Genomic DNA, 26,015 nt, shown 5'->3' on the forward strand with positions numbered 1-26,015 from the left:
CATTATCTTGGGAATCTCGCGATAAGAGGATCGCGTAGACGATCAACTGCGTTGTAATTTGCTTGTTTATAATTTCCGGTTAAAAAATTTCGTTGGAGAGAGAGAGAGAGAGAGAGAGAGATCTCGACAGGATAGAGAGGCAAAACAATTATTTTTCCTTTGATTTATTTGATAATAAAAATAATTCATTTACATATTTATTTTTTTTCTTCTTCTTCTTCTTCCTCCACGTCTCGTAAATCCTCTCCTCGAACGAAGGAGTTGTTTATAGTCGTGCCACGATTAAAACATTTTGCTAAAATTAAAACAAAAAAGAATCGTGTCATATTAGATTCGTATTATTAATTTTTTTTTTTTTATTCTCTATAAATATCGTTTCGAAATCGATCTTTTAAAAAGATTCAGAATAATTTAGATTAGTTTATCTAAGAACGTAAGAACGATAATCTCTTACGAAATTTTCTGATGGATCTTCGTAATCTTGCAAACGCAAGGAATTGTTTTTTTTTTTTTTCTTTTTTTTTTTTGCCATTGGATGATCGAGCGAACCGTATCGGGGAAAATTCGATTTCAAAGCCACGTGTCGCGTGCGCATTACGCAATAATTGCACAACGGACGGATTATTACATTTCCTACGATCGTTGCGTAAAGTCTATCGATTCCATTAAAATCGACGACTTCGATTGTTACGTTCAGTTTGTAAAACGCGTCTTCCAATATTTTTTAGAATACATATATATATATATATATATATATATATATATATATATATAAATAAATCCTGTATATGTTATTTTTCAAAATTTCAAAATCGTCATCGTTCTCGTTTCTCAATCAGAATTCTTAGGAATCACGTTTCTTAAGAACGTCAGGCAATTTAATCGTGAATACGCGAATACGCGAAAGATTTTTATCGCGGGTTCTGTAATAAACGGAATATTTTTTCATTTAAAAAAGAAAAGAGAATTCATTGTGATAATAATAAAAAAAAAAAAAAAATTACGTATTCTTTTTTTTTTCTCTTCTTTTCTTTTCTTTTCTTTTCATCTTTTTTCGAATGGCGCGCTTTAACAGCACGTGTTCAGCACGTGCTTAATAATACGAAACGAAAATCTAGAGACCTTTGAGTTAAAAATAAAACTGTGTTTAACTGTGCGGGATACATTGGTACGTGTGTGTGTGTGTATTTACGTACAATTGCACATATTTGTTACTCGATAATTGTGTTGTGCGACCAATGCGCATACATACACGCGCATATATACACGCGCATGCTCACAGGGCTCGCTGCTAACCAGAAAAAAAATTATAGTAAACGAACGGCTCGCTCACCCGTGCTAGACATTCGGAAGGTTTTTACGCGGGTCAGGGACGTATTCGGAGGCGTTGCCTCTCTTAAATTTGTCCTCCACAGTCAAGTCGCTTATTAATATACACGTAACACGTACGATATACTTTATCGTCTGGTTGTTGAACTTTTTCTCGATTTTGTTTCTAGAAAAAAAAAAAATGGATATTTCGAGGTGAACGATCGAGCGATCCCTGTTAAATATTTAACACATTATTTCGAGGTCGAATTAATAAAATGAGACAAAAATAGAAGGTAGCCAGGATTACGTTCGATCCACATGTAACGATGATTCGTCACGTTCGTAATTTTTTTTTTTTTTTATTCCTTTACAAGTATCACCAAGGACGATACAACTCGTTGTACCGTTAAATTATTTGATACTTCATAGGTAGGAATCTTAGGTTAGGATTGTGTAACTTTTCCGTTGAAGGATCTTTTAGCGTAAATAATTTAAGTGATGTAAAGGAGTGTGTAGAGAAGAAGTTAAAAAAGAATCACACTGTAAAGTAAAAAGTTAAACATTGAATGCAACTTAATGCTTCAATTAGTGTTCATTATCGACTTGGTCGTGAGTTTAGTCGTGAATCTAGTGGATCTAAATAGTTTGGATATTAAACACTTCCAGTATGTAGGTTAGGATAAACTTTCTCACGTGTCTACGGCATCTTTGTAAATACACGTTGACATCTGCTATTTCTTCTGTTATCCAAATCGCACCTTTCCCTTACCCAACGTATACACCGACTGTGAAGTATAATAATTTCACATTACATCGTTATCACACTGCCATAAGTGTTTTATGATACTCTTTTGTTATCAAAAGACCTACCACCGCCAAGAGGTAGTAAACTGTTTCTAAGAATTCCTTGCACCTTCTTCTCTATTAAATATAAATACAATCCAAATTGACGACGGATCAAATTGAATTTTTGTTTTTAAGTAAAAAATAGAGAAAATAATTTGCTCTGCTTTCTGTCATCAAGAACGCGGTCGAAAAGTTGAAAAAAGTAACTGATTGAAAAAATTTCGAGTAAAATTATTTATTAAATAATTATTTATTAAAATATTCGTTTGTTCGTAGCATTACATTTTGGCATCGCAATTATTTCCGGCTATTATTATTATTATTATTATGTTTTGATTAAAAAATTATCAAAGTAATTCGCAACTTCTAAATTATTAAATTTTCCCCATCACTATCGAAAACTTACGTATTCCGCGGCGCGTGGATGGAAAAGGAGAGGATGCTGCTTGCAACCAGGGCATGTCGGCGGAGATAGGAGCGGGTCGCGGAGAGAAAATCCGCGGCGTTTCGTGCGGCGTAACAACTTTCTTTCCTCGGATAAGGACGCGTGGGTAGCGGTCGAACGTGGGGGACCACCTCGAGGAGGAAGCGTTTCCTAGGGTAACGGCCAAGGAGCCGTCATGTTCGAGGAAAGGCAGAAAACTTTCTCCACGCCCGCGACTACACGAAATATACCTTGGAAATTATTCTTTGAAGAGAAGTTTCGATCGAATCTTCGAATTTGTTTTTTTTGTTTCGGAAATGAAGAAAGTATTTTTTTTTTTTTTCTTCTTAAAAATAATCAAAAGTCGAGTTAGAATTGGGCTAAAGCGATCTTTTGGCCGTTCGCCAAATATGATTCTAAATATAATTCATTCATCTTTAAAAATCTTTGTGTAATTTCCGTTTTTATTATTATTGGAACGATAAAATTAAATATAGCTGCACCTATGCTTACGTTACGGAACGTGCGTCGATAAAAATAATTGAATTTCATATTTACAAAATATAGAGCGACAAAGAAAAGAATCAATTCGTATGTATAGATAATGAAACGGTATTCGTCGCATTCGATTAAGATAATTAGTATCGTCCTGTGGTCCAACAAAACAACTGTGACGTAATATCGATACATTCTGGTGTGCTCGTTTCGTTAGACTGATTTTATCGGTGTCTTGCGTACACAGGAAATCCCGACAAAGTGGATGGAAAAAATAAAAAATACGAACAATGGTATATCGAACTATTTTTTTGGTTATATTCGATGGAATGTTTTAGCATAGCAATTTAATATGAAACGTTTATTTGCATCTATGCGAATATTCCAAATTATAATTTACAATCGGGTCTGTTTGTTATCTCTGTTCATCGTTTTGAATAATTTTGTTAGCCTCGTTGAAACACAAACGTTGCGTTCGTAAAACTGTATTTTACCGTAGCTCGGTAAAGATTAATTTTAACATCGGCGTATGATTTTATCAACTTTCTTAAAAATTTCTCCTTAAACGAATCCAATTCCTTGACGTAAACGTGATGAGGATAAAGAAAAAAATCCTTTTAATTTTCGTCGCGTTAACAAAATTTCAAACGTTTGCATCGTTTGAAGGTTATGCTGTTCGTTATTCACAGACGGTTACAGTACGGCTATGGCCTTACTTGTTCGAATTTCAACAAGTCATTGCAACCGAGTAAGTAAAGGAAATATTGAAAAATCTTCTTATCCTTTTATTCGCGATGAAACACACAGTGACGAGTGAAATTATGAAAAAGGAAACTTGAAATTTTCACGAGACAGGCAGAGATGGGAACATCAAATATTCCGAAGGTAGGTTAGCTCGATTGGGAAATCAAAGAACGGAAGACACGAACGTGGCCGCTCATCGTTTGCGGATTGCGAAATATAGAATTCGGCGTTACATCAATTTCTTACTATATATTATTATTCGTTGAATGAAATATTCTTTTTTTTTTGTCTCGGATAACATCGTGCAAAGATGTTTTTGAAAATAAAACATCTTTGATGTTATTAATAACATCGTGTTTATTGTAAACAGATTCATTCGATTTTTTTCATTTATGATTTATGATAAAAGATCGAGATATTTTTTTTTTTCTTTTACATTTTCACGTAATTTGTTGATTTTTTATCGTTATCAAACAATATTTCTACGGATCGATTGAAATGAACACGTTACCTTGAAAATCATGTTTTTCTTTTTCTAAAAAATGAAAACAATTTCAACGTATTCCGTTAAAAATTGAATCAATCATGATTAAATTGATTAAAAATTTAATCAATAATTCATAGTGTCAATCGGTTATTGACTGCATTACGCTGAATAGATAAAAATTTACGTACAATGAAATCGAATTAAAAAATCACTTGATAGATTACATGTTCGTATATTAAGTATGTTTAATATACGATATTATTGCAATGAGCTATTCTCGTTCACTCTCTGGTCACGCTTTCTCTAAGAAATTCGAGACAGAGCTTTGCTTTTCCATTTGTACAATATACTTAGCAATTATATTTTATTTAAAGTTATTTGAGATAGATAACTTGCATATCCTATATTGTATCGATTTACAATCGATACAAGTGCACGGAAACAATGTTTACATTCCAGAAAAAAATCTATTTCAATCTTGTTTTTACATCGATATATCTTCGTGTAAAAATTTGAAATTTAGTTTCTATGTTTAATAAAAATATACAATAATAAGAGTTTTTTTTTAATTAAATACTTCTCATATTAACAGTGATGCACGATGTTCGAAAGATAAAAATTGATTTTTGTAATCAATCTTGTAATCAAATTAATGATCAGGCTGAATAATTGCTGATCGAGCATTATTTGATATTTTGTGGTATAATCTTGATGATTTCTTTTTGTGATGATCTCATTTGATGTGAACCTAACCTGTAAATTTCAGAACAAGCATGGATTGAAAATTGTTACGTCCTTAACACATTATATCTCTGAAAGGAAGGCAAAAGTTTCTTCCAATAGAAGCAATCATTGCGAAAATTTTTGGAATATTTCGGTTTTAATGGTTCTAATAGTTTGATTTTAATAGGTTTTTTATGAATGAATAATAAATATTTATATTCATTTATTACTGGAGAATCTTCAAGGTTTTTTGATTTATGATGAAATCTATCGAAATACAGAAAGTAACTGTAAAGATATTATGAATTATTTAAATAACTTTTTATGTACTATTTAAATAAACTGGTATTTTATGATGAACGAAATTCTATATTTTTTCGTTTAAAAATAACGATAAATTTTTGACCATATGATAAATCTTGTTTACGTTCTTTGTTATAAAGGATTAGGCAGATATATTAATCATATAACTCAATAAATAATCGAAAAATTGATATGTGTTATTAATACGGATAATTGTTATATTATTATTTGGTTGTGAAGTCAATAAAACAAAAACGAAGGATAAATTATTTTTTTCATATAAGAATAATTATTTTAGCTTGCTTTGTTCTTTACCTCTATGTTATTTTAAATGATTTAATAAATACTTGAATAATGTTTTTAATTGTAGATTTTAGAGAAATATATTTAAGATTGTTTCTCAAGATAACTTGCAATAAAATAAAATTGTTGTTTTGCATTAATTCTTATTCATGCTATTATATGTAAAGATCTATATGATAGAATTATCTTTATAATATAATATTTATTAATGTACATTTATGTATATTTTACAACAAAGTAGAAAAATTTCAAGAAAAATATTGATTATTATGTAGATTAAAAAATATAAAATTAAAAATTTTATATTTAATTAAAAATAAAGATTTGAGAAACATTCAAATTTTTACATTTAAATTTTTTTAAACAAATCGATTCTATCGAATATTTATATGCATCATCGATTCATCGAGAAGTTTGATAAAAGTCGAATAGTGAAAGCCTAAAATGGCGATCAGTAGACGCTAGTAACAGCTGTTCTGACGCTAGAAAGGTATTGAAGTGTAAAATTTATACATCTTTCTTTTTTTATTATTAATTTAATTGAATATCTATTTGATAAATTTAATAGTATTAATGATTAATTGGAAAAAATTAATCTATTACATATATTCGAAGAAATAAATAAACGAAAATGCTTGTCAAGATATAGGTTATATGTCGTATTTACGTATTGCCTGAAAATGATTTTTGCGTTTATAACATTTTATAACATTAAATAAGAAAAGAAAAGAGAAAATTCATTTTTTAATAAAAAACGTGCCAAAATGTCAAATTGGAACGAAAGTAAAGGCCCAATTCCTCCACGATGGCTTCATTGTCCACGGAAAGCAATTAAATTAATTCAAAATAAGTTTCTTGCTTTCAAAACTCCATTGTCGTCTTCATATGACAGCCAAGTACCAGAAGAATGTCGGTTTACAGTGGATATGTTATTCGCATCGTTAAAAAGTCAGAAAATAAAGTTAGGTTTATGGATTGATCTAACTAATACTACAAGATTTTACGATAAAAAAAGCTTAGAAGCGTATGGTTGCAAATATTTAAAGTTACAGTGTAGAGGTCATGGTGAAACTCCTTCTGAAGAACAAACAAGAACATTTGTGCAAGTTTGTAAAAAATTTATATCATATAATCCATTAGAAGTTATTGGTGTTCATTGTACACATGGTTTCAATAGAACTGGCTTCCTTATAATTAGTTATTTAGTAGAAACTGATGGTACTAGTGTTGATGCTGGTTTGGCGGAATTTGCTAATGCAAGACCACCAGGCATATATAAAGGTGATTATATTCAAGAATTATTTAGGAGATATGATGATATTGAGGATGCTCCTGATCCTCCACCAAGACCAGCTTGGTGCTTAGAATATGATGATTCTAATGTAGAAGACAGAGATGAAGGTCCAAGTACAGATAATGATAATTATAATCAAGATATATTCAATAAAAGAAGAAGACGCGAATTTAATAATAAGAATCCAGTATTTATGGCTGGTATACCTGGAGTGAAACCTATTTTAGATAATAGGAAATTAAGTGGAATACAAAGACGTGTTCAAGATATCTGTTCTTGGAAATCAACTGGATTTCCAGGTTCTCAGCCAGTTTCTATGGATGAAGATAATATTAGATTGTTGCATGAAAAACCGTATAGAGTGTCATGGAAAGCAGATGGGACCAGGTAAGATAGTGATATTTCAAACATTGAAGATTTTGAAATATTGAAATATTGATTGTATTATTACTTTTGTAATTGATGATTATTACTTTTGTATATAGGTATATGATGTTGATTCAAGCAGATGGAGAAATTTATTTTATAGATAGAGATAATAGTGTATTTCAAGTTAATGGAATGACTTTTCCACATCCAAGAGATATATCTAGAACTCTTAAAGATACATTGTTAGATGGTGTAAGTAATTTTTTATAGAATTAACAAAAATTTAAAATTATTAAATCAGTTATTAATAGAAATATTTTTATAGGAAATGGTGATTGACAAAGCAGATGGTAAAGAATATCCAAGATATTTAGTTTATGATGTAGTGATGTATGATAGCAGAGATGTTAGTAAATTGCGATTCCATCCTGACCGTTTTTGTATCATTGAGCGTGAAATTATAGGTGGCAGACATAGAGCAATGAAAGAAGGAAAATTAAGAAAAGAAATTGAACCCTTTTCAGTACGATTAAAATCCTTTTGGGATGTAATACAGGCTGCTAGCTTATTAAGTGAAAAATTTGCCAAACAATTAGGTCATGAACCTGATGGCTTAATATTTCAACCTGCTAATGAACCCTATTGTCCAGGACTTTCACGAGAAGTTTTAAAATGGAAACCTTTATCGCATAACTCTGTTGATTTTAGATTAAAAATAGTAACAGAATCTGGGGAAGGAATTCTTCCACAAAAAATTGGACAACTCTATGTAGGTGGTATAAAAGAACCATTTGATAGAATGAAGGTCACAAAACAAATAAAAGATTTAAATAATGCAATTATAGAATGTAAATTTGAAAATGGCAAATGGGTGTTTATGCGTGAAAGAACTGATAAGTCATTTCCTAATTCATTTAGCACAGCTCAATCTGTATGTAAAAGTATTATAAAACCTATAACAACTGAACGACTTTTAGATTATATAAATAGGCATCGATTTTTACAAGATGATTCTGATCTTATGCCACCACCAAATAAAAAGCGTAAATGATTATATTTAGTTTTAATGGTACTATAATATATTTAAAAATTAAAAAATAATAGATTTTATTGTAAAATTTTAATGAATTTACAAGCATGAAAATTATTCAAGCTTTACAATTAATTATATCTAGCTTATTATATTCCATCAAACTTGTTTTAATTGCTGTAAAACTTTAATAATCTTGAATTGTTCATTCAATAAAGAAATTTTGTAATAAATCACATGTGTTTTTTTTTGTAAGTTATACAAAATATTTATTATCTAATGTTTTCCTTAGATTAGAATTATTTTCTTATTGCAATAAACAAATTTTAAGATTATAAATTTTAATTTTTCAGATAGGACTGTTCTCTTATGGTATACAAAAGAATTGACAATAAAAGAAAAAAGATCGCTTCGTATTAATGTTGAATTTGATCATGCCACATTAGTACGTTGGTCTCCTGATGGTAAAGCTTTTCTTATACATAAGGCTGTGGCAAATACTATTGAAGTTTATAAAATTTCCAAAAAATCAGATGGTACTTTAGCTTCTGCAGCTAAAGCTCTAGAATTTTCAAAGGTATATATTAAAATTTTATTTATTATATTGTTTTTTTTTTTTTTTAACAAATTTTATGTTTTTTATTATTCATTTTTCAGCGACATACTGAAGATGTAGTTGGTATGGATATTGCATGTACAGGAAAATATATCATTACATGCAGTAAATTAAATGATCTTATAGTATGGGATCTTAAAGGACAGATTCTTACAACTATAGAATTACATCTTGGATCAACATATAGAGCACGAATATCACCTTGTGGACGTTTCATTGGCACATCTGGTAATATTTTATAATTTATCAATTTATATTTTATTTTATTTTATATTTTATAATTTATCAATGTCTTAATAATAATATTTTATCTAGGATTTACTCCCGACGTAAATATATGGGAAGTAGTATTTAGTAAATCAGGAGAATTTAAACAAGTAACAAAAGCATTTGATCTTGCTGGTCATTCATCTGGAATACTTGATTTTACGTTTAGTGCTGATAGTAGTAATATGGCAACTGTATCAAAAGATGGAACTTATCGTTTATATGATACAAAAAGTAATAAATTATATAATGATATTTTTGTCATATATTTTCTGTCTCAAATTCTGTTATATTTATATTGATTATTATATTAATATGTTTATAGTTGAATTTGAGAAAGGAGAAGATCCTCATGTACTTCAAACTGTACAGTGGGAAAATACAACAATAGCTAATATTATGCTCTCTCCTAACAGTGAAGTTTTGGTGATATCTCATGGATCCTCATTAAGTTTTTACTCTACAATTACTGGTTTGTTAGATACTACAATAGAAGATATTTTTTTAGGTATTTTTTCAATTTTATAAATAATTATTTATTTAATCTATATTTTATTTATTTTATCTATATTATTATTATCTATATTATAGGACCTATTACATGCCTAGCTTTTGATACTGTAGGAGAATATATCTTAGTTGCTGGAGATAGACATATAAAGGTTTTTCGCAACGTTACTGGTTATCGAGTGGCAATCGAATCTGCCAAACGCAAACTTATGCAAAAACAAACTTCGGCTACGAAAGAACGTTTAGAAAAACTCATTGAAGATAATAGAAAATTTCTTCAAATAATGGGAGAAAAGTGTCCTTAATGATATAATTGTAAAGTTTTTTTGAAGGCCAATAATTTTAAAATTGCATTTAAAAAAGATTGTTTGTAACATAATTTTTTAATGTATTTGAATAAAAAGATTCATACGCGCGAATTCATTTGTTTATAATAAATTGAAAATATTTGATAAATTTAAATTCATTGTTTTTATGATATTAATCACGTTATCAGAATTTACAGATTTGAAAAATGCTGACTGAGATATGTAAATTTTTTTGACCTTGAACATGTAAATATTTATTTTTGACATCATTTCGTTTACTCTATAGTCAATTGTGCAACACGAACCGCTATGCTTGCAATAATAGAGGTTTGCTATTAATATATTATCTTCTTAGTATGTTTTTATAAATTACATATAGATATACATTGCAGCAACCAATTTCTCTAATTGAATGGAATTTAATAAATAATTTAAATGATTTACCAGAAAATAAAGATATTAGTATGTATATATTTCATATAGATTTTTATACTTTTAAATATCAAATAAAATTCTAAAGATATTAATATTGTTTTCAGTTATAGATTTTCTTTTGGAAAGACTACAACATGGTCAAATTTATACATGGGTTGATTCACTACTCTTGACATTAAATCCTAATAATGAAGCATTAACATCTCATTTGTATCATTCTTCTAAACTAACTTCTAAATTTGATAAACAAATTACTACTACTTATGAAACAAGTCCTCACATATTTACTATTGCTGCTAAGGCACATTACAATCTTACTAAGAAATTTGGACAAAATTCTCAGGTAAAATATTTAATGAAAAAGAATAAATAATAAATTAATTTTTTTTTTTGTAAATTTATTAGTGCATTATGAATTCAGGTAATTATTATAAGTGGAGAAAGTGGAACAGGAAAAACGTTTAATGTTTACAAATGTTTAGAATTTTTTAGTAACATTAATAAAGCTTCAGTACAAGGAGATTATACAAATAATGTAATGCTAAGAATTACAGATGCATGTCATTTGATATCTGTTTTTACAACTGCATGCACTGAAAAAAATGAAATAAGTTCAAGACATGGAGAACTTATTAAACTTCATTATAAAAATAATATTATTTCTGGTGCAACTATTAACTCATTTCTTTTGGAAAGAAGTAGGGTAACAAGGGGTTCAGATAATTTTCAAATTTTTTATCAGGTTTAATTTATCATTTTTATTTATTCCTATACAGTTAAAATGTATTTATAATATGTATGTAATTTATAATAATATTAAATAATATATTTCAGATGATATTTGGAATATCAGAAACAGAACTTGAAGATTTTTATTTATCTAAAGATAAAGATTATGATATATTAAGTTCTATAGATTATGAAAAAAAAAAATATTTTCAAAATGATTTTCAAAATACTTTAAATGCATTGGATATGTTGGATTTTAAACCTGATCAAAAAAAACATATTTCTCAAGTCCTTGCTTTATTGATTCATATGGGAAATATTAAATTTATAAAAAATAATGAAATATGTATAATTGATTTTAATAATAATAGTATGTTATGCTAATTTTTTTAAATATATAATACAAAAATAAAAAATTTTATATAATTCTTTTTGTAGAATCCAAAGAAGCTTTAAAAAATAGCTGTATTCTTGGTTCTTTAACTGAAGATACCATGATAAAATTACTTACAACCATTCTTATAAATCCACAAAGTATTTGGCGAAAACATACCTCATATCATCGATATCTTGTTACTGTTGATGCATGTCGTGATAGATTACATAGTATAATTAGACATATATATGATCTTCTTTTTCACTGGATTTTAAATCATACAAACAATATTTTGTCTCTAAAACAACAATATTCTCAATGGCTTGGTATGTTAGAAATTTTGTATTAAAAATTCATCAAATTATATATGCATTCTCTTTAGGTATACTGGATATCTTTGGTTTTGAATCTTTCAATAAAAATGGCATGGAACAGCTTTGCGTAAATTATGTTAATGAAAAAATGCAACAATATTTCATAGAATCTTATGTGAAAAATAATCGTAACAATTTACAGGAAGAAAATTTTATTGAAATTTACAATCCTTTGCATACTATTAATTTATATAAAGAACGTTTAAACATTATTGAAAAAAATTTATTTTTAACTTTAAATGATGTATGTAAAAAATTTTTTATTCAATTATACATGAAATTTATTATTACAATAATATTTATTATAGCAATTATTCTGTAATTTTCACATTACAGGCTTGTCAATCGTTTATAGTAATTGATACATTAAAGATAATTCAGTTGGTATATAAAAATTTACATAATATACAAAAAAAAATTTTAAGTGAAAAAGAAGGAAATTTCATTATAAAACATTATTCTGGTCCTGTTGCATATTCTATAAAAGATATATTATCTAAAAACACAGATAAGGTATTAAATATATTTTGCAATTTAAAATTGTTAATAATTGTAATTTTTTAAAATTTTATTATAGGTTCCAAATGAAATATCTTTAATTTTTAGTACAAGTAAAAATAAATTTCTTCAATCTTTAATTAATATTGAAGAAAGGCAATATTTACATATTGTAAAATCTACTACTAAAAAAAAAACAATGTTAGCCAAGTTAAAATATAATATGGATGTACTTATTAAAGAACTTAGTAAATGTGATTTACATTATGTACGATGTGTTAAACCAAAGTAATATATATTTTTGCATAAACTTTTTTTTATTATTTTTTTGTATTTAATAATTATTTTTTTCAGTCGATTGATAAATCATGAATGGGATCGAAAAGATTTTCAGAAACAATTAGCATGTATTGGTATTTTTGATGCTCTATCCTTAGCTAAAAAATGCAAGTATCCTATTCATTTCTCTTATCGAGATTTTTATTTTCGTTATTCTAAAAAATCTACAGGTAAGTGATACAAATATTTTGTTTATTTATATACTATATTTTTTTTATTAAAATGAAAAATAAAAATATTTCTTAACAGAAGCAATTAATTTTAATAAATGTAAACTGATCATGGAATCAGTTATATCTAAAAAAGATTTACAAACACAGGTCCATTTTGGAAAACAATTGATATTTTTAACACAACATATTTTTTTTATATTAGAATCTTATAAAAGAAATTATCATATAAAATGTGTTAATAAAATACAAGAATTTTGGATAAGGCATAGTAAGCATATTTTATATATATATATATATATTTTATATTATAATCTTATAATATTTTCTTATAAATTTTTTTTTTTACAGAATATAAAATAACATTACCTATTTTAAAATATTTAACAAATAATTATCAAGTACAAAATATATCTGAAATAAATAAAAATGTAATATCTGTTAAAATTATACTTGATCATGAATTGAAAAAATTAAATACTTTTGAAAAAAATAACATATTTTTCACTAGTTTAATTTTTTTTAAAAATAATGATAAAATAAGCTATTCAAACTTTGTAATAAGAAATACAAAAGATGATAAAAATATTAATATGTATAAAAATTTGAAAACTCATTCACAGAAAGAAAATAAGAATGATTCAATAAAGATATTAAATACTTTGGAAAAAGTATATGTTCTTAAAAATTCGCAAACAAACTTAAAGAATCTTAATTATCAATTCAATCCAATATACATTAAAAATTTCATTAAAAATGATACTTCAAAATATATGAGAAAAATCAATACTAATAATTTTTTAAAAGTTAAATATAACAAAAATACTTATAAGCATAGTGATATAATGAACACTTGTAATAATAACAACAATAATTTATTGAAACAATATTTAGGATTACATATTTCTTTAATTCATATAGACTCTACAAAAAAAAATTATGAAAAAGAAAGTTCTATAGATCATAAAACAGTCAGTATTTTTATTTGATATCTGAATGAATTTTAAATATTCATATTATATTATATATAAATTTTAAAAATTTATTTATTCTTTTTAGGAAAATACTAATCTCATTCAAATGGATTCTTATCCGCTTTTTTATAAAAATGGAATTTTAAGTCGACAACGACTTGCTGCAGTATGTGTTTTAAAATCATAATAGCATTAAAAAATACTAATGCTAAAAATAATTATTTCAGATACCAATAAGGATGCATATTCGAACTACATGTTTGATTAATTCACATATATTACCACGTGACAAATTACCACAAGGATTACAAGATTGTCTTTGATAAAAAGAATTAATATTTTAAGTCAGTCATTATTTCAGTCTTTTACTTATTATTAGTTAAATAAATAAATTAATTAATTTATCTTATTATATTTTTTAGCAATATACAGAAGATATTGTACATATATTCATATATATTCATATATAGAAATATATCTACTATTATAAATAATTATAAATATTAAACTGTATATGAATACATTATAGTATAAATAAAAAATGATACTCCACGTTTTCTCGCTTTAACGAGAAAATGTTAAAATATATTTATACGTATGAATTTTGATAAAATGAAATCCTTTTTAAAAAAATTTTGTTTGTAAAAAAAATCCAAATATGAATCTAAAATTGTTATTTAAATTATATACATCTATTTAAATTTATAAATAACCATATAATAAATTATAAGTATTAAAAGGCCTTTTTTTTTTATCTTTAAGTACTAATAGTCTGCGTGAAGCTACAAGAGCAAGTGTTGCTTGTAATTCACTTCTTAAAATTTGATAATTTGCTCTTAAACTAACACGTCTTAAATTACTTGGAGGTACCGGTCGTCCACCAGCGAATGCAAATCTAAAATTGTATTACAAAAAAAAAAAAAATACATAAAACAATTTCATTTATAATTTAAAAATGATACATATGATTTCATACCTTATTTCTCGACGTGGACCTCGCAATGTAGAATCAGGAAATGCTGTTTGTCGATCCCATAATAGCCGATTACTTATTACTGGCCTAACATTAACATATTTTATCTTACTTTTAATAGTAATAGGAAGAGGAGTAGGCTTTTTATTTTCATTTATTGTACTCTTATATTGAAATGGTAAATATGGTAATAAAGAATCTCCGTAATGTTCCATGAAAACTTCAATGTCTACAGTATGAGCTTGTGATTTTAAAAGAGCACAAATAGTAAGCTATAATTAAAATTATTTATATTACTATTGAAGAAAAGTAATATAAAAAAAATATATTTTAAAATTAGCTTACAGCTATTTTTTGCCATAAAATAGAACTAGGTAAGGCATATTTTAAAATAGAATGCACTGAAAGTGGAGATTGTAACTCTTGTTGAAAAAGTATTAAAGGTTGAATACTAGCCAGTAGTTCCATAGCTATTATTCTTTTCTTATTACCATCTATATTCTCTTTATCTTCTTTTAAAAGCACATTCTCCAGTGTGGGGATGTATCTTTTAACATTAAAGATTGATTTTAGAATCATTAATAAATAGCATAAGTATATAGTATATAGTAAATTTATTTACTTATCAGCAGTAGAAGGCCATCGAAGCATTAATTTTAATATGCATGTTTTTAAAAGTGCTTCAAGATTTGGATTTATAAAATTTTGCCCTAAAAGTAATTCCAATAGCAATTCAGTTAATTTGTTGACCTATAATAAAAAAAATATTAAAGATCTTAAAATACCTTTTATTAATTAATTAATTTTAATTAATTTTTTCACAGATCATTTAGAAGAATTCTTATGATCTTATTGCTGATATTACCGAAGTTAAATGATATGGATAAATAGCTTCACCATTGCTTGCAATTGCAATAATAAGTTGACATGTTCTTGTGGATACTCTTGTATATTGTACATTATTTGAAATTATTATAAATCTAGCAATAGACATTAATTTGTCTACTACACCTTCTCCACTCAAATGAGCATTAGTGGAACAATCATTAATTAAAACCTATTAATTATTTTTTTTTGTAATTTATCATATAAATTAATTAAAATATCATATAAATTAAATTTATTCTACCTGAAATGTTTTTTGAGATCCATTGAATAATGTTTTTAATGCACGTTTTGCATAATTATTTCGTGTTTCTGTAAGTCTTATATCACATATTTCAGATTCTATAAAAAATATCAAATATATCATTAATAAATTGCAAATAATATTAATATGATCAAATTAATATATATAAAAAAATATAAATAAGAATACCTTGAATAAAAGGTATATTGTTTTGTGATATACTAAATGGATCATTTACTTTTTGTACTAAATTAACAATACGTTCATTAGGAACAAAAACTTTTGCTTCAGTATGATATTCTGGCATAGATTCTGGTGCACCTAATATTGGATCTACATCACATAAATTAGTAATTACAGCATTTACATCCATAGATGTTAAACGTTTCCTTTTGCTATGTTTCAATCTTGTTACACATTTCTAAAAATTAACTTTAATTAGTTTCATTATAATATTAAATATATAACTTTCAAAGGCACATATAATAATAATTATACATATAGAACTTCTCTAAGTCGATATGAGGCATCTTCTGCAAGTCTTTTTAATAAAGAATCTGGCAAGGGATACATTCCAAGTTCTTCTCCAATTGAAGATATCCAATCTGTACTAAGAACAGCATATCTCCTTGTATTATCAGTTGTATTATTGGAATCTCCATTATTATTATTATTATTAATGAAAGAATTATTATATCCTGAACTAGTTTGATTTGTTAACATTTCTTTCATGATTTCAAATTACAAAATATAAATTTTTCATTTACAATGGTTTTAAAACAATATGGCTGACAAAATGAAAATTGTATCACATTATAATTTTTTTAATTCTAATTTAAAATGTTTCAATAATATTAAATAAAAAGCATAAATAAAAAATATTAATATGATTTATTAAATTTTGAAATATTAAAAACGAATTATTATAGTATCAGTATCAATCTATATTTTCATAGTAACTATAAAAATTAGAAATTATAATTTTATCCAAAAGATGACGCTATTAGTCACATAAAGTTTTCTTTTTTCCTTGTCTATTTTACGTAACAATTTATTGTCTATCATTGTCACGTGAAAGCTGACGTTTCGTAAAATTTCAAGGGGCACGTCGACCAATCGGAAGTGTCGACGAAATTTACGCACAGAAATATCACTGACGTGTCCACGGAAAGGAGACTGCTTCAAGAGTTTATGATTATTCTCAGTTTGTACAAGAACATTACTTGGAAAACAATAGTGCTTAGAGAATTGTATTGATTCCGGTAATTTGTAAAGCAACGAAATTATGGCAGCAGTGTTAAATACGTTTGTGAACTCTTTCCATAAGAAATTGTAAGTATTTTTTTTGTCGAGTAATGATGAAAATTTGTATGATGAAATGACATTTTTATCGATATTGTAGATATATTATTTTAATTTTATCATATATCCTAATTTACCGGTACATTATTATTGTTTATATTTATATTCAGATTTATATACAATAATTCATGATGATATAACTCGAAAGTTACTAAAAAAATGTTTCATTTGATGAAAATGATAAATCTTTCTTTCTATATATCTTTGAATAAAATTATTTATCGTGATATGCGTTTTCCTTTATCTGCGTTATTGATATATTATATGTCCTTCAAATACGTAACGTAGATTCTAGAACTTCATTAATCTGAATATTTTATATACTGAAACTTTTTATTCGAGAATTTAGTATGCATGACGTGTTACAAATACATTAAATATAATTACGTTTTATAAAATTATATTTTCAGTTATAAAAATCCCCTATTGCTTTATTTTCTTTTATTTTGATTTATTTTTTAAATCTCATTTCATTTTTTGATAACTTAATTATTATATTGTTACTTTTATAAAACAGATATAAGGAAGAAAGGTATTGCTATTTAAAGAACTTATTCTTAATTTTTAGTTATCTTTAGAAAAAAATATTAAAAAAAATTGAAAATTTTGTATATATATTTATTTATGTAGCAAAAAAATATAAAATTTTTAATGGGTGCTTCACGACTTCACATTATTGTATTTACTTAGAACAGGAAAATCGAAGATAATTATAATCTATACAATTATGCAATATTATCTTGACGGAATAAAACAAAAAATATTGATAAAAATTCCATGAAAAATACTTTATTAAAAAAAATTATTGTTAATAATGACATAAATAATACGAAAGATATATAGATATTTATTTTACGTGTAAAATTTGAAAGAGATTGGTTAACTCATTATCGAAAAATCATGGCAACCATTATTCCGAGAAAAGCACGTTAATGTTTTATGTGCAACATGTTTTAATATATACATCGATATATTTGAATGAAATTTTCTATTAAAAATCATAGATAATGCTATTTGTTATTTTTGCCGCGTCGTATAGCTATCTGTCCATTTCTTATCTCTTACCTGAATAAATACAATCGTTTACTAATCAATGCGCATCCTCATTTCAGACATATTTGTAAAATAAGTGAAAATCTTTCATTGAATATTATGTAAATTGCTATGAAATTAAAAATTTTTATAAAAAATTTTGCATAATATACATATATATTTTGATACAATGATCCAAGTCAACAAATTTAAATTTTATCTTTATTTTCTACATATCTATAATTAATATTTTTTCTATTTAAATTATTTAAATTTTTATATATTTAGAATTATATAAACATTCATATATATACATTCTTACAAACCAAATTACTATAATATTGGTTATATATTTTTAAAATGTTTGTACTTTAAAAAATAATAATAAAAATAAACATTTTTTAACTTTTTCTAATGAGAATATTAAATATATAGTCTTAAATATATGTAAAAAAATAATATTTATAATTTATAATTATAGGGAACCTCCTGTTAGACAACATTTGAAAAATGTCTATGGATGTCTGTCCATGTCAACACTATCAGCTGCTGCAGGAGTTTACATTCACATGTTCTCAGAGCTTTTACAAGCTAATTTCCTAACAACTCTTGGTACATTGGGTCTTCTCTTTGCCTTAGTCAGCACACCAGACAATGGAAAAAATCAAAAATTACGTCTTAGCTATCTTCTGGGATTTGCATTCTTCTCTGGACTTGGCCTGGGTCCTTTACTTCAATTAGTTATGAATGTTAATCCAAGTATTATAGTAACTGCTTTGATAGGTAAATGATAACAATATAAATTTATTCTTTAAATGTAAAAAATAATAATAATGGAAGATTAAAATGTGATGTAAGTTATGAAATTCTCTTAATTTTTAGTAATATAATTATTTTTTTTAGGAACAACTATTATATTTGTATCATTCAGTATTTCTTCTCTTTTGGCTGAAAGAGGACGTTGGTTGTATCTTGGTGGTACCTTAATTAGCTTGCTAAATATTATGGTTTTATTTTCATTCGTCAATCTCTTTTTACGTTGGTCCCTATTTTACCAAGCCCATTTATACATTGGTCTATTCTTGATGTGTGGTTTTGTTATTTATGATACACAATTAATCATTGAAAAATTCCATATTGGTAGCAAAGATTTCATCCTACACTCCCTAGATCTATTCGTAGATTTCATCGGTATTTTCCGCTACCTCGTCATAATTCTCACACAAAAGGTAAAAATTAATAATTATATAGAAATATTTTATATATTATGAAATATAACGAATATGTTAAATTTATTAATATTTATAATGTTCATTACAGGAAATGTCAAAAGATCAACGTAAACGCAGAGATTAAATGAAAGTAAAGAAAGCTGTAAAATATCATACCATTCAAGTAAATCCATAAACTAGAGGTCTTCATCTTATCTATCCATATGTAAGCCGTATATGTACCATGATAAAATGAATTTAAACAATACAGCTTATTATTCGGAAAATTTTTAGGCATGCGTTAACTGTAAAAACGCAATGTATTTATTTCGAATTACTTAGTTATCATTTCTTTTTTCAATTATCTATTAGATTTATATACATGTATACATAAATAGATATAAATTTATTGTACTATATTTTTATCTTTCAATAAACAAAATTTCCCAGCGTTTCTGGTTTCTTTTCTATAAATTTAAGGATATTCTTAAACGTAAAAAATTATTAAATGTACAAAATTTGATGTTACAGGATTGAAGTCTTATTTATTAAAATGTAACTTTACACATATGATTATCATTTACATGTGCATATAAAACAAAAATTACATGTTACGCATCGATTTTCGTGAATATAAAAAATTATGAGAAAACAAATCGATGATAGTGAGTTTAACACATGGTCATGAAAAATGTACATACGTTGAAATTGTGTACAAACTGTGTACAATACATCAATAAGTGATTTAATCACTTTTTAAATTGTGCCTAATATGGCCGCTGACGATCCCTATCTCTGTCTCCTCGGCTGAAATAATAAGAGAAAAAAATAATGATTATTCATTATTTATATATTTAATTTAAATATTTAAATAATTAAATAATGTTATTATATATAAAACCAACCCTCCACCACCTCTCATCGGACCACCTCGACCACCTCTTCCTCCCCTATCTCCACCACGGAAACCTCCTCGACCACCTCTATCACCACCCCGTCCACCTCTATCACTTCTGAAACCTCCTCGACCACCCCGATCGCCACCACGATTGCCTCTTCCACCACCACTGCCACCAGCACCTTCTGGTTTTAGACTTTTACAAAGATTACATTGATCCCTCCAAGCAAAATTTGTATTACCACATTCTGGATTGGGACATCTATTTATTTACATAAAACAAATTTTTCATAAAATATTTCATTTTTAATATAAATATAATATAATAAGTATAAATGTAAAATTATTATATAGATAAAATCAAAATAGTACCTCCAATCTCCTCCTCGACCACCTCCATCGCGACGATCGTCACCACCACCACGATGATGATCATCTCTATCACCGCCACCTCCACGGCTTCCAAAACCACCACTTCCACGACCTCGGCCACCACCACCACGACTTCCACCACTTCGATTACCTTGCCAGTTGCTTTTGTGTTGGGCAATTTGTACTCTTATTTTCTTGCCTTTAAATTCTTTTCCATCAAACCAATCTATTGCAGAACGTGCAGCATTTTGATCATCGTAAGTTACAGTTGCTTCGCCCTTTGATTTACCAGTGTTTTTATCTTTATACATCCATACTTTAGGTTTTCCTGTTCGCTTATCATGCTGTATATATTCAAAGACAATATTTAAACAATAAATTTTATTTATATATCTTTTATAATATATAAATAATAAAATGACTTACTTTGATTATACCTATAGCTCCAAAATGTTGACAAATTTCTTCTTCTGAAATTGAAGGATCCATACCAGATACAAAAATAGTATCTTCTTGTGTAACCATTCCATCGTTGCCACCACCACGGTCACCATAGCCCCCTGTAATATAATAGGAATTAATATTTTGACTAACATGGTACTCCTTGAGGTAAGGAATAATACTTGCAAATCTACTGTCCCTAAACCTACTCAAATCTAAACTAACAAGTGGAAAACTTTTGTATCGGGTTAAAAACAACTAATAACACAGTACACCTTGGAGGAATAAAATTTTGCAAACCATTTGGAATTTTAATATATTGCGGTTCTTTGAGTTATAAGAAAATCCCATATGAACACCTTTCCCAATATATCCGCAATTCATATTCAAGATAATTTTAAAATAGATAGAGATAGACATAAGCATTATTGTTTGAAGCAATTAAATACTATGTTTCTCTTTCTTCTTGAAGTATACCAATATTTATTTATATTTAAAAGTTATTACTTATTCTAATAAAAATGTAATAACTTTTATTTTCTTTAATAACCATTATAATCCACAAATAATGCGTTTTTTTTAATGAAAAAAAAAAAGTATTTTTTTATACCAGAAATTTTGTAATTATATATGTTTAAAAACACACTTATTTTGATACTAGTTTTAGTTTTCTAAATATATTCATCAATTTTATCTTGCCTATAAATGATATACCTTTCTTGATATTTGAGCTTTCTTAATTGACTAATTTTTTTTTCTTTATCACATCTATTATTGTACATATATTCAAAATACCTTGCATAAAATTATAATTCAAAGATATCTCTTTGACCCGCGTAGTAACAAAAGTATTAGTATTCATTGGCCTAACATTCTTAGTATATAACAATATGAAGAGAACACAAGGTTGCAGCTTAACATACAAAAGGGCTGCAACATTATTTTTATTCTTACCATTTCTTTATATTATTATTATTCTTATATTTGGGAAAACCTTGACTAATTAGGGATAGGTAAATACTTAATTCACCAGCTGCCTTTTATATATGTTATAAAATTATATCCTGATATATTTTAAAATATTAACATAATGAAGTATGAGCAGCACAAATGCTGATTAAGAATAAAAAATATCTTACATTTTTTTAAAGCTTTTTTTTTAAACAATTTATTTTATGTTTCTATATATGAAAAAATAGAATTTAATTTTTTTAATTTAAAATACATTTTTATTTTAAATAAAAATTATTATTTAATATAATATAATTTGTATAACTTTCTGATAAAAAATTTAATATTAAAAACATGTAAAAAATTCATTCTTATTTACTGAAAAAAAGCAAGTGGTGATTAAAACAGCCTTTATGATGCTACAATAACATCATCATGTATTTATACCTTTTTTTAGAATTATTATTGAATCCTGGCAAAATATTAGTTGCCAAAGAAAAAATAAATCCCCCTAACAATGTTGCATAGCAGCCCTTTCATATAATACGAGTAACCGAGTATTTAGATTTTAAATATTAGAGTGAAAGCTTGAATAGCACCAGACTAGTACAGACAGTCTGGTGCATTTACCTTTGTTATAACCACCACGGCCACCGCCACTGCTAAAACACAGAAGCAGATATACCAATGAGTTGACTCATGGACAGACTGATCGATCGATCGATGCATGGCGAATCAAATGCTGCTCGCCACCTCTCTTCTTGATGTACCTACTGTCTAAATGTCTGTGGTCACTATATTACTTAATACTAAAGGTAAGTCACGTATACCGTCATGTTAGTCTGTTACGTCCAGCATGCAAAAATTATGCGCTTTCTCTGCATAGCTATTATTGATAACTTTGCGAGAAATAGATTGGTCAAGACAATCCTGTATAAAAGATTATCCTATTCACGTCGAATGTACACGAATCTTCTATCTGAGAACTTATTGACAAGAAATCACTATTAATTAATATTTCAAGCATATATATGTATATATATATATATAATAAAACCAGTAGAGTAAAAATTGGAATAAAAAATTATCAATCATATTCGATGAATTGTGATGTTAGTATAACACTAATATCCTATTGCGAAAATAGACAAAATGTATTAAAGAAACATCAATATATTTAATGAAACTTCAACTTGTATAATAATACTATGTCTTAATAACATTATATACTTATAAAAAACTTTAAACGTCTTTTAATTGTCTAGTCGATTTCAATAACCCTAAATAGTACTATTCAGACAACAGTGGCCCCAGTGGCAGTATAAACCGCTTTACAGGTATAATTAATATAAAACCATTATATATAACACATCATATTACCACTTATTGTAATAGTATAGAATCAATATTACCAGACATTATAACCATTTTACGTCATTTGTCACATACAACCTGTTTTTACCTTTACCAGTTATATCTGTGTTAAACCTGTAGGCACACTTCAAACATATTAACGCCCAATGGGCATAAAACCATTTGCAAAGAGACAACAAGTTTTCATTACTGTCATAAGAATTGCATTTCATACCTTGATTACTTCAATGAATATATTTACCTCTTCACTGATTAATATTGTTGATATATGATTAAAATTCTTATTGACCTTATAATTTCTTTTCGCTTTATTATATTTTTATGTATAAATAATATGAAAAATAAACTTACTTGTAACTACCGCCAGAGCGGTCATTGTATCCCCCACGATCTCCATATCTACTGCTACCACCTCCTCCTTGACCTAAATGTATATATTATTTATATAATATATGCTTTAAAGATTTATTTAAAATTTTACAATATTTGAAATACCTCCACCATAACCTCCACCAGAATTATTACGATAGCCACTTCCTCCACCTCCACCTCCATGTCCATAATTTCCACCATAATTGCTACTGCCACTATTATTTCCAGAACCGCCTCCACTGCCATAACTATTTTGGTTGTAACTATTTTGACCTTGTGATTGATTGTAGTCTGGACCACCGCTGGAATTGTAACTGTTGTAACTGCCATAATTGCTTCCACTATTTGGTGGTGGTTGACTATATTGATTGTAGCCACCACCACCACCGCTAGAAGGTGGTGGATACGAAGTATCCTGACCACCAGAAGGTGGTGGCTGACTGTACTGATTGTACCCCTGTTGTTGATAATTTGAGTATTCTAAAACATGTATAAAAAATATCATGAAATATTATATAGAATTTAATATAAAATTCTAATTATTTCATAAAAAAAATATATGTAATATTACATTATTATATTGAAATATTACAAAAATTCAATAATATGATATAAAATTCATTAAATGAAAAAATATTAAATTATACAAAATGGAGTAAAAAAGGAGGACGAGACGCTTGGGATGCCGATCAATAAGTTTATGCAAAGATGTACGAAAGTAAAGAACATCACGATTTTTATTTCAAATTAGTTTTTTATATGATTAAATTTTTATATTTAAATTTAGTAACAATTTAATAGTATATTATAAATTAAATAAAATGGTTGAAAGAAGTATTAAACGTGGCAATATAATGAATTATAGCATAAGTTAGAAGAAATTTTGAAATTGAAAAATACTTCTTTGGATTAATAAAAATCATTTTAATATCATTACAAAGTGAATTATAGTTTTTAATGCAAAAATTTAAAGTTTTTTTATACTTACGAGTGTCCGTCATCGTGCCTTCCTCCGGTAATCAAGTTACTACACGGTAGAAAAAGCACGTAATGGCGGGAACGAAGCGACTTTCCAACGAATATGAACAGTCAGAGTTCAGAAGTATTCCACTACCGGATATTGGCTATGCAAGACGGAAATCTCCTATGATAGATGGCGGCACTAATTAATTAAATTTTAAACTATCAATTGACTATAGCAGTGATATTTGTGCATTTAAATTTTAACAAGATGCATAATTTTTAAAAAATGTTATTAATATATTTCTTCATTAATAATTAATAATAAGATATTCTTAATTAATAAATTTTTGATTGCCAAAGTGACAATTAAAATTATTTCAAATCAATTTTATAATTACCTTAATTTTTTTTTAAAATTATGTAAGGAAGAAAAGGTAAATTAGAAATTATTTTATTTCATGATTTTTTTATTAATTTTGTATCATAATTCTACATATATATTTAATTCAATGCATGATTTAGTTTTGTTTGAGAATAATTTTCATTGCATTTTAAAAATCATCATAAAAAACATTTTAGATACATTCCGTTTTTTACTTCTATTTTTTGTTACATAATATTTACATCACAGTAATATGCTGCATTTATACTACTGATTTCTTATATTCTACTAATTTATTAATGAACTAAATTAATTTATATTTATGAAATTATGAAACATTTTTATAAAATCACTTAAAATTAGATTCAAAAATTATAATTAATTATTTCAAAGAATAATCTTGAAGAATAGAATAGTATATGTTGTAACACATATATACTTTATATCTACTATATCTGTAAATATAAATATATTTCTACATCATTGATTCTATAGTACATGGCAATAACATATTGTTTTATAAGAAAAAATTTTCAAACATGATATAAAACAAAGATGAACATTTTGTTGTAAAAAATTGGGTATCAATTTTCAAAAAGCATGAATAATAAAAATAAGTAAATAACATAG

The 26,015-nt window shown here is 26.5% G+C and overlaps 5 protein-coding genes and 1 long non-coding RNA gene across 9 annotated transcripts; 3 read left to right on the forward strand and 3 right to left on the reverse strand.

Annotated features, from left to right (window-relative positions):
• Positions 1-227: 227 nt before the first annotated feature.
• LOC102656066 lies at positions 228-3,369 on the reverse strand. 2 transcript variants are annotated; one of them, XR_001704803.2, is made up of 5 exons: positions 2,564-3,369; positions 2,182-2,232; positions 2,005-2,096; positions 1,334-1,495; positions 228-295 (listed from the first exon to the last, which is right to left on the reverse strand). It is a non-coding gene; the product is annotated as an uncharacterized LOC102656066 (long non-coding RNA). The 2 variants fall into 2 exon arrangements; XR_001704801.2 differs by having other exon boundaries at positions 2,182-3,369.
• A 2,653-nt stretch (positions 3,370-6,022) lies between these two features.
• LOC414001 (mRNA-capping enzyme) lies at positions 6,023-10,178 on the forward strand. Its single transcript, XM_397436.7, has 8 exons — positions 6,023-7,317; positions 7,416-7,551; positions 7,625-8,342; positions 8,683-8,906; positions 8,987-9,173; positions 9,261-9,446; positions 9,538-9,720; positions 9,804-10,178. The coding sequence occupies exons 1-8, from the start codon at positions 6,401-6,403 to the stop codon at positions 10,025-10,027; spliced, it is 2,775 nt and encodes a 924-aa protein (XP_397436.4). The 5' UTR covers positions 6,023-6,400; the 3' UTR covers positions 10,028-10,178.
• An 87-nt stretch (positions 10,179-10,265) lies between these two features.
• Positions 10,266-14,329, forward strand: LOC100578575 (myosin-51). Its single transcript, XM_026443911.1, has 14 exons — positions 10,266-10,357; positions 10,423-10,492; positions 10,570-10,808; positions 10,887-11,207; positions 11,300-11,564; positions 11,633-11,896; positions 11,953-12,188; positions 12,281-12,457; positions 12,522-12,730; positions 12,797-12,951; positions 13,031-13,222; positions 13,303-13,922; positions 14,011-14,091; positions 14,153-14,329. The coding sequence occupies exons 1-14, from the start codon at positions 10,340-10,342 to the stop codon at positions 14,246-14,248; spliced, it is 2,943 nt and encodes a 980-aa protein (XP_026299696.1). The 5' UTR covers positions 10,266-10,339; the 3' UTR covers positions 14,249-14,329.
• Positions 14,318-16,835, reverse strand: LOC100576176. The gene is made up of 8 exons (XM_016914921.2): positions 16,526-16,835; positions 16,217-16,448; positions 16,028-16,125; positions 15,764-15,955; positions 15,521-15,648; positions 15,244-15,445; positions 14,902-15,170; positions 14,318-14,820 (listed from the first exon to the last, which is right to left on the reverse strand). Exons 1-8 carry the CDS (start codon positions 16,757-16,759, stop codon positions 14,628-14,630), a joined length of 1,548 nt encoding a protein of 515 aa, XP_016770410.1. The 5' UTR covers positions 16,760-16,835; the 3' UTR covers positions 14,318-14,627.
• Positions 16,836-17,112: 277 nt separating this feature from the next.
• On the forward strand, positions 17,113-19,913 carry LOC552282 (probable Bax inhibitor 1). The gene is made up of 4 exons (XM_624658.6): positions 17,113-17,359; positions 18,903-19,204; positions 19,325-19,650; positions 19,742-19,913. The coding sequence occupies exons 1-4, from the start codon at positions 17,313-17,315 to the stop codon at positions 19,775-19,777; spliced, it is 711 nt and encodes a 236-aa protein (XP_624661.1). The 5' UTR covers positions 17,113-17,312; the 3' UTR covers positions 19,778-19,913.
• Positions 19,914-20,150: 237 nt separating this feature from the next.
• LOC552303 (RNA-binding protein cabeza) lies at positions 20,151-25,184 on the reverse strand. 3 transcript variants are annotated; one of them, XM_006566469.3, is made up of 8 exons: positions 25,029-25,184; positions 24,164-24,520; positions 24,020-24,092; positions 22,925-22,953; positions 21,329-21,462; positions 20,903-21,246; positions 20,538-20,792; positions 20,151-20,439 (listed from the first exon to the last, which is right to left on the reverse strand). In XM_006566469.3, the coding sequence occupies exons 1-8, from the start codon at positions 25,039-25,041 to the stop codon at positions 20,400-20,402; spliced, it is 1,245 nt and encodes a 414-aa protein (XP_006566532.1). In that variant the 5' UTR covers positions 25,042-25,184; the 3' UTR covers positions 20,151-20,399. The 3 variants fall into 3 exon arrangements, with proteins under 3 accessions (XP_006566532.1, XP_006566531.1, XP_006566533.1); XM_006566468.3 differs by having other exon boundaries at positions 22,925-22,956; XM_006566470.3 differs by lacking the exon at positions 22,925-22,953.
• Positions 25,185-26,015: the final 831 nt, after the last annotated feature.

Source organism: Apis mellifera, linkage group LG11, assembly GCF_003254395.2.
Source record: "Apis mellifera strain DH4 linkage group LG11, Amel_HAv3.1, whole genome shotgun sequence".
In the NCBI taxonomy this organism is placed as follows: Eukaryota; Metazoa; Arthropoda; class Insecta; order Hymenoptera; family Apidae; genus Apis; species Apis mellifera.

What these genes read in the sequence shown, in the direction of transcription:
- LOC414001 (XM_397436.7), top strand. Translation starts at nt 6,401, where the DNA reads ATGTCAAATTGGAACGAAAGTAAAGGCCCAATTCCTCCACGATGGCTT. An exon ending in AAGCTCTAGAATTTTCAAAG is followed by an intron (nt 8,907 to 8,986) that starts GTATATATTAAA and finishes TTCATTTTTCAG; the next exon opens with CGACATACTGAAGATGTAGT. An exon ending in AATAGAAGATATTTTTTTAG is followed by an intron (nt 9,721 to 9,803) that starts GTATTTTTTCAA and finishes TCTATATTATAG; the next exon opens with GACCTATTACATGCCTAGCT.
- LOC100578575 (XM_026443911.1), top strand. An exon ending in AATTTGGACAAAATTCTCAG is followed by an intron (nt 10,809 to 10,886) that starts GTAAAATATTTA and finishes TTATGAATTCAG; the next exon opens with GTAATTATTATAAGTGGAGA. An exon ending in ATTTTCAAATTTTTTATCAG is followed by an intron (nt 11,208 to 11,299) that starts GTTTAATTTATC and finishes AATATATTTCAG; the next exon opens with ATGATATTTGGAATATCAGA.
- LOC100576176 (XM_016914921.2), bottom strand. Translation starts at nt 16,759, where the DNA reads ATGAAAGAAATGTTAACAAATCAAACTAGTTCAGGATATAATAATTCT. An exon ending in CAATATACCTTTTATTCAAG is followed by an intron (nt 16,126 to 16,216) that starts GTATTCTTATTT and finishes TATTTTTTATAG; the next exon opens with AATCTGAAATATGTGATATA. An exon ending in TTTTATGGCAAAAAATAGCT is followed by an intron (nt 15,171 to 15,243) that starts GTAAGCTAATTT and finishes TTTTAATTATAG; the next exon opens with CTTACTATTTGTGCTCTTTT.
- LOC552282 (XM_624658.6), top strand. Translation starts at nt 17,313, where the DNA reads ATGGCAGCAGTGTTAAATACGTTTGTGAACTCTTTCCATAAGAAATT. An exon ending in TATAGTAACTGCTTTGATAG is followed by an intron (nt 19,205 to 19,324) that starts GTAAATGATAAC and finishes TATTTTTTTTAG; the next exon opens with GAACAACTATTATATTTGTA. An exon ending in TCATAATTCTCACACAAAAG is followed by an intron (nt 19,651 to 19,741) that starts GTAAAAATTAAT and finishes TGTTCATTACAG; the next exon opens with GAAATGTCAAAAGATCAACG.
- LOC552303 (XM_006566468.3), bottom strand. An exon ending in GAGCTATAGGTATAATCAAA is followed by an intron (nt 21,247 to 21,328) that starts GTAAGTCATTTT and finishes GAATATATACAG; the next exon opens with CATGATAAGCGAACAGGAAA. An exon ending in GGTCGAGGAGGAGATTGGAG is followed by an intron (nt 20,793 to 20,902) that starts GTACTATTTTGA and finishes GTAAATAAATAG; the next exon opens with ATGTCCCAATCCAGAATGTG.